The sequence below is a fragment of the Pristiophorus japonicus genome, chromosome 8, assembly GCF_044704955.1.
Source record: "Pristiophorus japonicus isolate sPriJap1 chromosome 8, sPriJap1.hap1, whole genome shotgun sequence".
Taxonomy (NCBI): domain Eukaryota; kingdom Metazoa; phylum Chordata; class Chondrichthyes; family Pristiophoridae; genus Pristiophorus; species Pristiophorus japonicus.
This window is the reverse complement of record NC_091984.1, coordinates 105560613-105574859: the sequence shown is the minus strand read 5'-3', so window position 1 is coordinate 105574859 and position 14247 is coordinate 105560613. Positions and strand designations below refer to the sequence as shown.

The 14247-nt window shown below is 40.4% G+C and overlaps 1 protein-coding gene across 1 annotated transcript in view; it reads right to left on the bottom strand.

The window, feature by feature from the left end:
• Nucleotides 1-681: 681 nt before the first annotated feature.
• Nucleotides 682-14247, bottom strand: part of dph5 (diphthamide biosynthesis 5) — an 84545-nt gene continuing 70979 nt past the window's right edge. The window contains exons 5-7 of the mRNA XM_070887243.1: nt 12993-13032; nt 10709-10812; nt 682-1071 (exon numbers count right to left, since the gene is read on the bottom strand). Coding sequence (XP_070743344.1) covers nt 836-1071; nt 10709-10812; nt 12993-13032 — 380 coding nt within the window. The 3' untranslated portion in view covers nt 682-835. The remainder of the gene's footprint in view (nt 1072-10708; nt 10813-12992; nt 13033-14247) is intronic.

Below are 14247 nucleotides of genomic sequence, written 5' to 3'. Positions count from 1 at the left end.
CACTGAAAGGACATAGTTGATACTAAACTTACTATTATTTAAAAAAATTAGATCTGTACACAACCCAGAAAGTTTGTCCTTTCTGAATATATAAATTTCCACTAATTTGACCAGAAATCCTGAGGGAGTGCTGCTCTATCCAGGAATAATATAAAAGCAATGGTTACCTAAGCTGAATAGCCAGCTGGTTAATGAAGATGGATCAATAGTATTCAAAGGGATTTGGCCAAACTATATTGGATAGATATCTATTGAGCGTTAAAGAAAATATTTAGATATAAATACTGACCAGTCAATGTAATACTGTTATCAATTAAGCCAATTGCGTAGTGAGATGCATTTTTTCTTTCTTGGAATGTGGATGTCGCTGAAAAGTCCGGTATTTATTGCCCATCTCATAGTTACCGAGAAGGTGGTTCTGGGCTTTCTTCACAATCATCCTATCGGCTGCCCTGGAAGAGATGAGCCAACTCAGCACACAAAGAGATGTAACCTTGGGGCATTTTGGTGCGTATGGCTTAGTGCTGCACCAACCAGTGTCTTTACCCACTCGATCTTAAAGGAGATTGATTAACTGCTTTTAGCTTAAGTATTGAATCCATTATAACGCCTTATAATTCTCAAAACTAATGTATTCAGGGATTTCCTTTTAGAAACAAAAAGCACAAAAAAAACTGCAGATGCTGTAAATATTCAGGTCAGTCAGCATCTATGGAGACAACAGACCAGTTGATGGTTCAGCTGTAGACCCTTCAGCAGAACTGCCCTTTATTACATCTCTTATTGGACACACAAAACTTAAAACTTAAGACTTGAAATTGCATTTTATTTTTTGCTATGAGCAATACGTCGATCCATCAAGTGTTATAAGTTTATTAAAACTTGAATTGTCCACTGCAAACAGTTTAAGCATTTCAATTTCCAGAGGATGCATGTGGCCTGTGATGATCAGGGAATGCAAAGGGCCACCTAGATCCTCCTTCACCATTTGCTGTAGGGTTGCAGTTGCAATTTTCTGGTCTTTGGCACCCACTCTGGCCAGTCCAACACATATGGTCTCTTCAGTCATTGCTGCATTATAGAAAGACAGAACAGCATCACACATCTGAACATGTAAAAGGCATCAAGCATATTCACCACTGAACAAGGCTGAACTTCTAGGCATTGATTTTAACCCAACCTGCCCGGCGTGAATGGGGCGGTCATGCTGCTTAAATTGTTTCAGTGCACTAACCGCCCCGTTGCCGCTCAATGCTGATTTAAACGTTGAGTTAGTTTTTATAGATGGTAGAAGCAGGCAGGCACCTCATTAATACATGCAAATCAAGATCTTGTGATGTAATTAGGACCATAACACCTTTTTAACAGGAAAAATTGGATGACTTGCCCAGCGGCCAACCTACTGAGTAAAACCCCTCTGGATTGGTTTCAGAGGCTGACTGGAGGAGTATTTAAAGATGCAGTCAGGTGCAGGAAATGAGTTCATAGAGAACTGTGTGCTTATTTGATGTACAAAGGATTTTCAAGTGTGGAGATTCATTTTTTTCTGCTTATTTTTGCCTTATTCACTCAGAATAAGCACTCGCAGCTATTCTAGTTTCATTGGTTTGGATGGATGAATAGTTGGAGGAACAGGGGCAGCAATACATACAATAGCAGCATCAGTAGCCTCAACACAGTAGATGAGGAGGAGAAGGCCTTAGCAGGCCCACAGGGTTTATAGACCCAGTGTCACTTTCCCGATCTAAGGAACAGTGCATGAGGAGGTTGTGCGACTCCAAGCAGGTTGTTGCTGATCTCTGGCATAAGACCTGCTGCCTGTTGGGCCAGGTAGCCATGCTTTGCCAGTGGCCGTCAAAGTCACCACCGGCCTTAAATTTTTTGCCTCGGGATCCTTTCAGGCTGCTACAGGAGATATCTTCCACATCTCCCTGTCTCGAACAGCTCTCGTCAACAGGAAGGGCTTTCACTCCATTAATGTCCAGCTGGTCTGAGATCACTGCAGAAGGATCATGCAAGTCTGTGCTGTTTCACAGGTAGATGTCACGACGATTTCATCCCATGACACTCAATCATCCGCCCACTATTCCACTCTTCCAGAATGCAAGAGGATCGCCGCTTGGGGACAAGGGTCTACACATGGCCGATGATGACACTCCTCCACAACCCCTACAACCCCTGAACAGCTCAGGTACAACCACAGTCATAAGACCATCAGGAACATCATTGAGAACAATATAGAACTTTTGAAGTAAAGGTTCAGGTACCTAGATAGATCTGGTGGCTCTCCACAATATGCCACAAGCAAAGTCTCCCACATCACTGGACAACATAACTCAATATGGCAATCCTTTCTGGATTGCATTTGGAGAAGACAGACCAATAGCAACAATCATCATCTGATAGGAAGACTTGGGTGAAGTCGTAAAGGTAGAAGCAGCAGGAGGTCTAACACAATGCCAGAGATCATTTGATAGCACAGTGCCTCCGGTAACCTGCTCATTCCCTCATGAAAAGTTACAAGAAGCCCCTCTGCATTAACAGTCCATGTTATCTCCTTCACCACTCCCTTAATCCTGCATTAAAGAAGAGTGAAACCATTCAACCAAATTTTATATCGATGACATATAGAGAATGGAGATTCAGAAGCTCCTGTGAAATGGAGTTGAGCTACTGATCAGCCATGATCTAATTATATGGCAGAATAGGCTCGAGGGCTGAATGGCTTCCATCTGTTCCTATGACACTACAGACCAAATGCAATAAAGGTGACCAATTTCATGCCAAACACAATAATCGTCTTGAATTAATTTCTCACCCAAGTATCAGCTCATAGTGCTTTCTTAAAAGAACGCTTATGAACATGACTACTCATACAAGGTGCTTCCCCCAGTGGCATTAGGAAAGCTGGTGGAATTGGACTCTGCTATGATAGTTACTACAGTCATATACTCTACCAACACTACGTCCAGACTCATATATATTGACCACTTGGTAAAGCATTGAAGAATGCTTTGGGCTGGATTTTCAAGGGGTTTGTGACCGTGTTTTTGCCGTGTTTTGACCCTCCGCAGCGAAAAGCCGGTCGCAAAGCCCGGGCGGGATCCTCGGCTCCTTGTTTGCGGCGGCGATGGGAAGTACCGCCGGGTAGTACTGCGCCAGACGTGTAACGACGTGGATTGAGTTACTGTCTTGAGTTTCAGCACTCTCCCAACCCGTACGCCGCGCCCAGAACTGTGACAAGTAAAACCTGTAGGTGCACCCCTGCTAGCAGCGGTAAGTTAACTTACTTTTTTTGCAGGTTTTCTAAAGTTTTTATTTTTTTATTTCTGAGCAGCAATTTGTTAGCTAAGGTAATGTTGTTTGAATGTTTTTTTGAATTTTTTTCTTCTTCCCAAGGCCTCTCTCACAGCGAAACGACCCCGCACTAAAGTTAGTGAAACTTGTGTTTTGCACCATGAATAATTGTGCAACGCCTCCCTTTGCAAGTCCCAAAGGCCGAAAGTTCGGCCTAAAATCGGCAGCGCAGCGAAAATGGTAATTTTCACGTATCGCTTCCGTTTTCGCCCAAAAATCCCCAAACCCGAAAATCCAGCCCATGGTGCCTGTGGCACCAGATTCCAGCAAGGAGTCAACATTTTCAGGAGCGAAAGGGGTGAAACGGCAGGAAAAGATACCTTCCCACTCACAAATATCTTAACAGAGATAGCTTGAGAATCATTTGTGAAGCACCTAAATATAATGTGTAGATTTTTTTGCTAATTTTTATGCTAGTAACAGCAACAGTGACTGCACATTAATAGTAATTAATTGACTGTGAAGCGCTTTGGGATTAGATGCTATATAAATACAATCTCTTTCTTTTTAGTCAAGATGAGGGTTGTTGGTGCTGCGATATTGAGCACTTTTTCACCTTTTGTTTCATAGTGTCAGCATTAAGCACTCTTACATCAGGTAAAGTACAGGACAGTTGCATAGTAAAGGTCCCTCTACAATGCCCCAACATCTTGCCTTAATTCAAACTCTGACAAGCACTTCCCAAACTATTTATGTCCTACTGTACTTCATTGGTTGTAAAGCGCTTTGAAACTTTCAGTGGTCGCCTTTTACTGCATTTAATTGAGGGCAGTTTTAGAAACTAACTATCTAAACTCATACACATAGTGTCCTTACAGCCAATCAAACCCAGGCGATATTCATCTCATTAGTCCTGGGATCCAGATGTGAAAGGACAGCATCATCAGTGTTATTGGCACCAGGATTCCAGTAAAGTCTAAAGGTGGACATGTGAATTTTTTCATATTATGCCCACTGGAACTGTGGAAAAGCAACAAGGAGTAAAAATATAGATATTACAGCCTTCTATACTTCAAGTTATGTCTGGGGACTGCATTTTGTGGTGTGTAATATTAGGATGAGGCACTGGTGGCTACCAGTCTGTGTGGTGGTGTTTATAGTGGGATTTTCTTGGCCTACTTGGGTTAGTATATTAAGCAATACCTTTAGCCACTAAGCTATAGGAGCTCATAAGCACATTTTCAAAGAGAATGAGAGCAACCCCTTGAGTTTGTTGAAAGCCTAATCATAGCCTGATTTTTAAATCATTGAGATGACAAACTATTGACCAAAGAATTGCTGATCCCCACCAATGATAATTCTTATTGTGCCAGTTTCTGAAAAATTCCAGGTGGATGGCAGGTCACACAGAAAGTTTGATGAAAATTCAGCAAAGAGCTGGTTACTGAGGGGACCTGTGAGTGTTTACAAATAAGCAAACAGGATGGGGACCTATCTCAGCAAGCCTGCTTCCTAAAAGAAAGCAGCAGCTAGTGAGAGGAAATGGTTCAAATTTGTGTTCTTAAGTTACTCGGGGTGGGGGGGGAAGTGAAGTGTTTATGGACTCATAGCCTGACAAACAATTGGAATCGCTCCTCTCTCCTCATCCCCTCCCCATGTTTTATGCAACGGAAGGGAAATTTACCTCCTATAGTAAGATAGGATAAACTCTGGAAAGGAAACAAAGAACTTGAATTTATGTAGCATCTTTCATGGCCTCAACCTATGAAGTATTTTTGAAGTGCTGTCACGTAGGGAAATGCTGCAGGCAATCTGCACACAGCAAGTCCCACAAACAGCAATGTGATTAATGATCAGATAATCTGTTTTAGTTATGTTGGTTGAAGGATAAATATTGGCTGGGACACTAGGAGAACTCCAATGCTCTTCTTCAAAAAGTGCCATGGGATATTTTAAGTACACCTGAGAGGGTAGACAGGGTCTCTGTTTAATATCTCATCTGAAAGGCATCTCCAACAGTGCAGCATTGCCTCATTACTGTACTGAAATGTCAACCTAGATTATATGTCTCAGGAGTGGAGTTTGAACCCATGACCTCCTGACCCGGGGGGGGGGGGCGGCCGTGGTGGATGGAGAGAGAGTGCTTACACTAAGCCAAGGCTGACAAACTGGAAATCTAGTCGAGTTCTTACTTTTTGCTTTGTAATCAAAATCTGCTGATGGAGGAAATATTCTTGGTAAATGTATTATAGAAAAAACAGGAAGAAATACTTTAAAAATAAGAGTATTTCAATTAAGAATGAGAGCTGTTTTGTGGCTTAATTATATAACACAAACCAATAACTTTTTACACTTAATGTAAAAGCCATAAGGAATTCATACTCAACATAATTTATATTTTAGATACACACGCAGAAAAAGTGAGTGTATTTGATTTTTAGCCTCTGCTCACACAGAGACAAAATACCAGGGATACTCACTTTTTCTGTCTGTGACCTGCTCAGCAGGTTTCAACTAAAAGTTGCATTTTGGGAAAGCAATGCAAGATCAGTTGATTTAGTTTGAGATCAGCATCACAACAGGAGTTTATGGCTGTAATCCCCCATCACATGCAAATCACAAAGTTAATCATTACATCAAATTACTATTCAATTTGGAGGTACAAATATACTTGGATCACTTCCCAAAAGGTCAAAGACTGTAGGAACACAAAATATATGTAATGCTCAGAGCAATTGGGTGGAATTACAAATCCAGTATATTACTTTGACCCTAAATAGACACAACACTGGAGACTGAGCTTGGTTGGACTGAGGAAGGGGGGAAACAGGAAGGTTGAACATGTTTCCTGTGAATTGCAAATAAAGATACAATGTTTGCTTTATCAGAAGACATTTATTGAGTTTGACTGTTTGTACATGAGCCCTGGTCCAATTTAGAGAAGGCAACTAAGTGTATTTGGAGCATTTAACATTATCTTAATGAGGTGTAAGGATTTTCAGCTGGAAAATCTGCTGTGTAGTTATGGTTGAATTGTTAATGTAAAGTGTGCAATATTTACTCCAGTCTTGGTTTGAAGAGGCACTGGACTGAGTAGAGATATCTGACTGATAAAAATAGATTTCTACATAGAGAGTTGCAGGAATTTTTTAAATGCATCTTACAGTTAGATATTCTCCAGTTTAAATGCAAAGGTCAGAAACATTGTTTATTATCCAATTAAGCAAGCTATGTGAAGAATTAACCTTCACTGAAATATATGTAGTCTATCCTCCAAATTCCTTTTAAAATCATTAGTCTGTGTAACTGGATCATAAAGTCTGATAAGGAATGGTAGTCTAGTGGTTATGGTACTGGACCAGTAATCTAGAGGTTGTGAGTTGAAATCCCACCATGGAAAATGTAATTCATTAAAATCTGGTGGTTTGTGGGCTGGCTCCTGATGAAATAACAATGAAAGATTGTCGTAACAACCCAACAGGTTCATGTCATTCAGGGAACTTGACACCCTTACATGGTTGACTCTTAATGCTCTCAAAGCAACTGGGGATGGACAATATTTGTGGCCATCCACATCTGAAAATAATTTTATTTTTAAATGAAAGAATATTATTTCTTCCCAGTTTCTGTATTTCTCTCTGTGATAATATATACAAAAGAATACATTAAAAAATTAATGTAAAAATGTTCTTATTTACTTTCACAAAGTCTTACAGGAACATGCTAATGTTGGGTCTGTACTGGGTGCACTGCAGTAAGCAATAGAATTGATAAAGCTGGGCCTGGATGTCAATGAGCAGCCAGGATTCCAGGAAAACTCCCCTGCTGTTTGAATACTGCAATGGGAGTCATCCTGAGAGCAGATAGGGTCTTGGTTTAATGTCTCCTCCAAAAGATGGCACCACTTGACAGTACTGTGTTAGTATCTCATAGAAGTGTCAGCCTAGACAATGTGTTCAAATCTTGGAATGGGGCTTGAACCAATAACCTTCTGACTCTGAGGAAAGAGTGCGACCACTGAGCCAAGGCCAAGACAATCTCACACAAAATCTCCCACAAATAAATGGGTCAGGAAGCACTGGTTTTCAAATAAGTGGTTAGGTTTAAAACTTCAAAACCTGGAAATACAGGTCTGATGACATTGACGTACCAAACCTAGGAGTAGAATAAGGGGTTTTATTTGTGATTCCTCCAAATAGCTAATTTCTGATCTCAAATATACTATTGGGAAGATGCAGAATCAAGAATCATGGCCTTTTTATACATTGGGGCACGGGTGGGGAAGTAGGAGGGGAAAAAGATTCAGGGAGCAAAATTCCAGCAGCATTCCTCTTGTGAAAAGTTACAGTGATACTGGAGTTGATAGAGGTCTGGGCACCTTCTTTGCTGGAAGTATAGGGAGCAGGCTACTTGTCTGGCTTCCTTGCTGGGGTGCAAGTCACATGGTAATCCACATACGACACTTGACATATGACTTTTCAAACAGTATGCACCTTTAGTAGTGAAATCAGTTAACGTAGAGCAGACCTGGGGTTATCAAAAATCGAGCATAGGATTATATGAACTTTATGAGTCAGTAGACACAAAACAGTACATTTACCTTCTAAGTCAGCACGCAAGTTTAAGTAGGGAATATATTTTACCATTACATTGAATGGGAGAGGGTGGAAATATTTTGAAAAGAATTCCTCCTACACTAATTTTCCCTTTTACTTATTAGTATTATCAAAATACCCTGTATGTATTTTGTGGGTGCATAACTGAGGTTTTCCAGTCAACTGCCTAAGCCTCCTCCTCTCCCAGCGCACCCCGACCTCAGATTTGATCTTACAATATTCTATGGTTTATAATCTCTCTGCAGTCTCCACTCCTACCCTCACCAGACTTATCTCTTCCATGAGACACAGCTCCTTGTTAGACCCTCTGACTCAGTTCCTGACCACTCAACTACTCCCTCCCCAGCCCATGCTCCCCAATATTGTCAATTGCTTACTCTCTTCGGGGATTGTTACCCCCACCTTTAAACATTGTTATTATGCCTCTACTTTAAAAACCCTATTCTTGACCTTTCTGCCGTCTGTAACTTGCGCCACATCTCCAACCTCCTTTTCCTCTCTGCTGCTCATTCCACGTCCACATCTCTTGCCAATTCCCATTTGAATCCCTTCAATATGGTCAGATTCATCAACAACATTCTATGTGACTATGACCACGATGCGTTATTCCTCCTCCACCTTCCTACAGCTTTGACATGGTTAACCAACACCAGTCAAATTCACCAGCTCTCCTCTGTCAGATTGCCATTTTATGGTTCCATTTTTAACTGTCTCAGTATTGCCAGCACATCTACTGCAATGACTTCTCCTCCTGTGCTCAGTTACCTCTGGTGACCCCCAGTGTTCCATCCTTGCCCCTCCTATTCCTTATCTATATATTGCCTGGGGCAACATTATCCAGAAGCATGGAGTCAGCTTTACTGCTCCACTATCACTCGTGGCAAAGCCTTCTGCCATCTTACTCTTTGGAACTCCCTTCTTAAGGAGGATTGGTTAATGGACGGAGAAGGAACCAAGTGAGGTTTGGTTAATGGGCAGAAAACAGAAAGTAGGAATAAATGGGTCATTTTTAGGATGGCAGGGTGTAACTAGTGGAGTGCCGCAAGGATCAGTGCTCGGGTCTCAGCTACTTACAATCTGTATCATGACATAGAGAAGGGGACTGAGTGTATTGTATCCAAGTTTGCTGACAACACAAAGCTAGGTGGGAAAGTAAGCTGTGAGGAGGATGTAAAGAGGCTGCAAAGGGATATAGACCGGTTGAGTGTATGGGCAAGAAGGTGGCAGATGGAGTTTAATGTGAAATTATCCACTTTGGTAGGAAGAGTGGAAAAGCAAAATTTAAAAAAAAAGATGAGACTAATAAATGTTGGGATTCTGAGGGATTTTGGTGTCCTTGTACACAAATCACAGAAAATTTAAATGCAGGTACAGCAAGCAATTAGGAAAGCATATGGTATGTTAGCCTTTATTGCAAGGGAGCTGCAGTATAAGAGTAAGGAAGTCTTGCTGCAATTATACAGGGCCTGGAGTTTTGTGTACAGTTTTGGTCTCCTTACCCAAGGAAGAATATATTTGCTTTAGAGGGCGTAAAACAAATGTTCACTAGATTGATTCCTGGGATGAGAGGGTTGTCCTAATGAGGAGAGATTGACTAGAATGGGCCTAAATTCTCTGGAGTTTAGAAGAATGAGAGGTGATCTCATTGAAATGTATAAAATTCTTAGAGATGCTGTGAGCCTGTTTCCCCTGGATGGAGAGTCTAGAACTATGGGTCATAATCTCAGGATAAGGGATTGGCCATTTAGGACTGAGATGAGGAGAGATTTCTTCACTCAGAGGGTTGTGAATCTTTGAAATTCTCTACTCTAGAGGGACGTGGATGCTCAGCCATTGAATATATTCAAAACTTAGATTAATAGATTATTGGACTCCAGGGAAATGGGGATGGGGTGGGAAAATGGAGTTGATGTAAAAGTCCAGCCATGATCTTATTGAATGGTGGAGCAGGCTTGAGAGGCCATCTGGCCTATACCTGCTCCTAATTCTTATGCTCTTAAACCCTTTTGTCTTGCAACATGTCTCCTCATCTTCAAAATCCTCCTTAAAACCTACCCCTTAAGACATCACCTTTGGTCAATTACCCTGGGCTCCCTCCCAATTCCCCCAACTGTGAGGCACCTTGAGATGTTTCGTTACATTAAAGGTGCTACATAAATGCAAGCTGTTGTTGTTTCTTAAGGGAATAAGGACAGAAAGGAGGTAGATGAATGGTATGGAACTACAGCTACATTGCCAGACCTCTTGGAGCATTAATTCTATGGAGGAGAGTGATGATGGTCTGTATATCGATACCATTTATCTACCTCCTTTCTGTCCTTTATTCCCTGTAATGTAATCTTTCTTTTCCCTATTTTGATCTATATTTTGACATGCATATTTTAAAAACGAATTAACTGTTCATGTTCAAAAGGTTAATACTGCCCAACTGTATCAAGACCCGAGGTAAAATACCCAAAGTCAATTACGGAGCTACAATTCCAAATAATGACATTCAAAAACAACCCAGATTAGATGAGCAGATTTTCACAACTCAAACTTGCCATTGGGTGTAGGGAACTTTGTTACATTACAGGGTAATTAGACATAACACATTGCAAGAAAGAGAGCATAATACAATCTGTAGCTATTATTGATGTCCCTGAAAGACGTCTAAGGGGAAATACTGCATGAGTTACTTTTTTTAAATTGTTCTTCGACCAGACTCCAGCTGCAACGAGTGTCTTTTTAATTTTATTGACGAAGGTGGGATCCTGTACAATCTCAGTTATAAACACAGAAGAAGTTATACTCACCTAGCTCCTCTCCTTTATCTCTGCGGTTTTCAATAATCTCCAGCAGCTGTTCTGCAGCTTCATTTACAGACATGAACCTGGGAGGCTCAAAGATCTTCTTTCCTCTGTCAATAAATATTCACCATTAAAATCTCTTTCTTTATTCATAATTAAAACTCCATCCTCTCCTTTATTCATCTCATCTCCACCAATAAAAAGTTATGAAAAAAAATCGCAGCAGGAGAATAGCACTTTCGTTTGTTCACTTTGAAGTCAAAGAGAAGTGCTTTGGTTGATTTAAACTTTTGCTTTATTAAAAAAAATCAATTTATTTAAGGAATTGGATTTTTTTCAAAACTTGAATATCCACCTTGGTTTAAAAAGGCTTATATATGAAATATTACAAGATACTGCCTGTACTTGGGTTTGAGATATAACTAAACTAACCTGGTTACAAAATGGGTGCCACAAAAGATAAAACATACCGCTAGAACCTAGCATTAAGGAAGTGAAAATATGAACTTTACAGGTCAATGAAAATTGAACAATGGAATTTATCAGGTGAGATACTTAGACAAATAATCAAATTAAGAGGTAAATGTCATACAACGAACATGTAAAAAAACGACTGGCCCCGTCTCATCATTAACTTCTGATCCTCAGCAGTAAAGCCGTAATTTTATATACCAATATTTCCCAACCAATTTATGTTAGCAATGACTGGTGTTGCATCTCTCCGACAACTTGCTGGGGAAATGCATGGTGTGATATTGAGGCATGTAGGCTAGAAAGGTCCCAGATTCAATCCCTGGTCTGTGTTGAATCAGCCAATCTCAGCTGGGTGACAGTGGAGGGCCTAGAGAGCGTGGCTAGAGTTGAAGGGGGAGAAAATGAAAGAGTATGATTGAGCTGGTCTGTGATTACCTCATGATCATTCTCCATAGAAAACTGGCCACTCAGGCAAGGCACGAGTGGACCACTAATCCCCATGGAACCATAACCTATGATGAATTATTCCCTTCGAAAGAGGGGAAAGGGGAAAAAGGCTTGCAGGAAAGTGAGGAAAAGTAAAAAGGAACTAAATATTTAACAGTTGGTCTTAATTCTACACTTACAGCTAGTGTAAAATATTTCTAATAACGTGATAAATGGTATAATTTTGCTACAGATTTGAATTGTAATTTGTAATGAACACTTAAACTGATGCATCATTCTTTGTTTGAAGGACTAGATCCAAATCAAAATGCAAGCTAACAAGATAGTCATCCAAAATAAACACAACTGAAATATCAATTTCACATGTTTCTCACTGGATGTTTTCCAGTCTGTCTGGGATTTCTATTTTAAATGAGAACTTGAAAACATAGTCGATTTTAGCTTGAGTATGAATCTACTGGGCATTACTTGTCTAACTTAACTTATGACCTCATGTTTCCTGACAAGGAAAACTGATTTTCTTTGCATCTGTGAGGTAATCAAGTTTAGCAAAATACTTCTTTAAAAGTCATGTTCAGCTTTTAATGACCAACTGTAACAGTGTATATTTTATACTACAGGCACAATGGGGGTAATTTAATCCCCCTCCCCTCCCTGGGGGAGGCAGGGTAGGTTAAAAAAAAATTGGAAATCTGACCTCAGCCCGCCTGCACTTCCAGTTTTAAAGGAGGCGGGTTGGGGAGCGGGCATCTAACCTGCTATCTGGAGCCAGGTCCCGATTTTAAACATTTTAATGAGGCTGCGTGCCTCATATTTTACTTCCGTTTTAAATTTAATGTTGGTCAGATGGGTTTCCCAGGCCTCGAGAAACCTGGCAGTTGAAGGGAGGTGAGAACACCTAGATGAACAGTAAAGTGTCTTTTTAGCACTGCTTGTGAACCAGGAAGAGCTTATCTGCAGGAGCAGAGCTCCCAAGCTTACCTGTAAAACTAGCCTGCGATCGGACTGCTTCCCTCTCAATGTACGACGCCCTCCCGATGTGTTATCCCGCTGTGGCCTGGAGCCACAGGCCTACCTGCCCGACAGTCAACCAGCTTTTCAATCTGGCTGGCTGTGGCCGGGAAACCAATTCAACACATTTAAATTGGGTCCTGCCATTAAATTTGGCAGGACCTCTAGGAAACCTCTACTTCCAGGTTACCCGGTTGCTATTTCTCCCCCACCCCCCTCCCCAACGCTTCCTTCCTGCTTAATATGTGCCAAAATGGGTGATTCATATATCAAAATGCAGATTTGGTAAATGTAGAATCTCCAGAGTGGATATGACAATATTACAATCATTCGCTTCTTAAACAAAGGGGCAACTTGCCTCATTAGATTTTCCAGTGACTGTTCTTTTACTTTGATGTCTGCATAGAAGATATAAAAAGAAAGTTTATTTAGAAGAAAAAAATTCTTCAGCCCAGATCGACACTCAAGTTTCAATCTGCTCCCCAAGGTACGGGAAAACATTAAGGTACTGTGTGAATTTATGTACATAATTTTAGCAGCCATTAAAACTTAGCAGAGGCCTAATGCACACATTTGAAAATGTCATTTTCATTGTTCATGTGAAATGACTAAACACCAGGGTGTGAAGAGACCATTTGTCTACCTTTAAAAGAAAGAAAAACCCTGTGACCTCCCCGCACCTAAATTAAATACTCAAAGAGCAGGTGACATCAGATATTAAAACACTCATACATTGCACAAAAGTTAATGGTAGCAAATATCGTCACTAAGTAAAATGGATCTTTATTTATTTGCTAAGCAAATCTGTTACTTAATAGAAAACACAACTAAAACCTGAAATTGTTTTATTGGCAGTGTATTTGATCATCAACATACTGTAGCAATAAAGGGAAAATGCATTGGTTCTTTCAATTATAGCTACATATTAATTAAATGGGCCAAGAGTTTCTGCTTTGAGTGCAATCAGCGATCTGGGTGCAAATTGTGCTCAAGATTGTGCTAGTTTTCAAAAGTGTTTTTCTCTCTAGCTCATTTGCATATTGAACGTAAAATCTTACATGAACCAGCGCAATCGAGCAACGTTTTCTAAGCAAAATTTTTTTTTAAATTGCATTAAAAAGATTTTTATTAACACAGCTGAAATGGGTTTATCATAAAAGATAATTGTTTTTAATCAGTGTCTTGTCCACCACCTGCGAGAAATCTGATTTTTAATAACTGAAAATGACTTAAAAAACTATACAGAACCATCTACCAGTTACACTGGTATACAGTAGTCAGTTTCTTAGTAACTTAAAAAAATATTTAAAAGCTTTTAAATCATGCCTATTAGTGACATTGCGCCTGATAAAAAAACACAGCTTAATTTTAAGAGCCTCCTCGAAGGCCCACAAATGGGCGCAATTAGTGAAAACTCAATGATGATTAATTCGATCTGGGGGTGTGGCCAATTTTGCAGGCAGTGCAGTCTTCTAGCGTGATTTTTTTTTAAAGGGACTAACTATTGTACTGCACTTTTTTTGACAGACAGGCGACAAGCCCTGCCCGTGTACTGAACATTTTTGATGGACAGGTGACAAGCCCCGCCCGGTTAAACTCTGCCACCGCCCCTC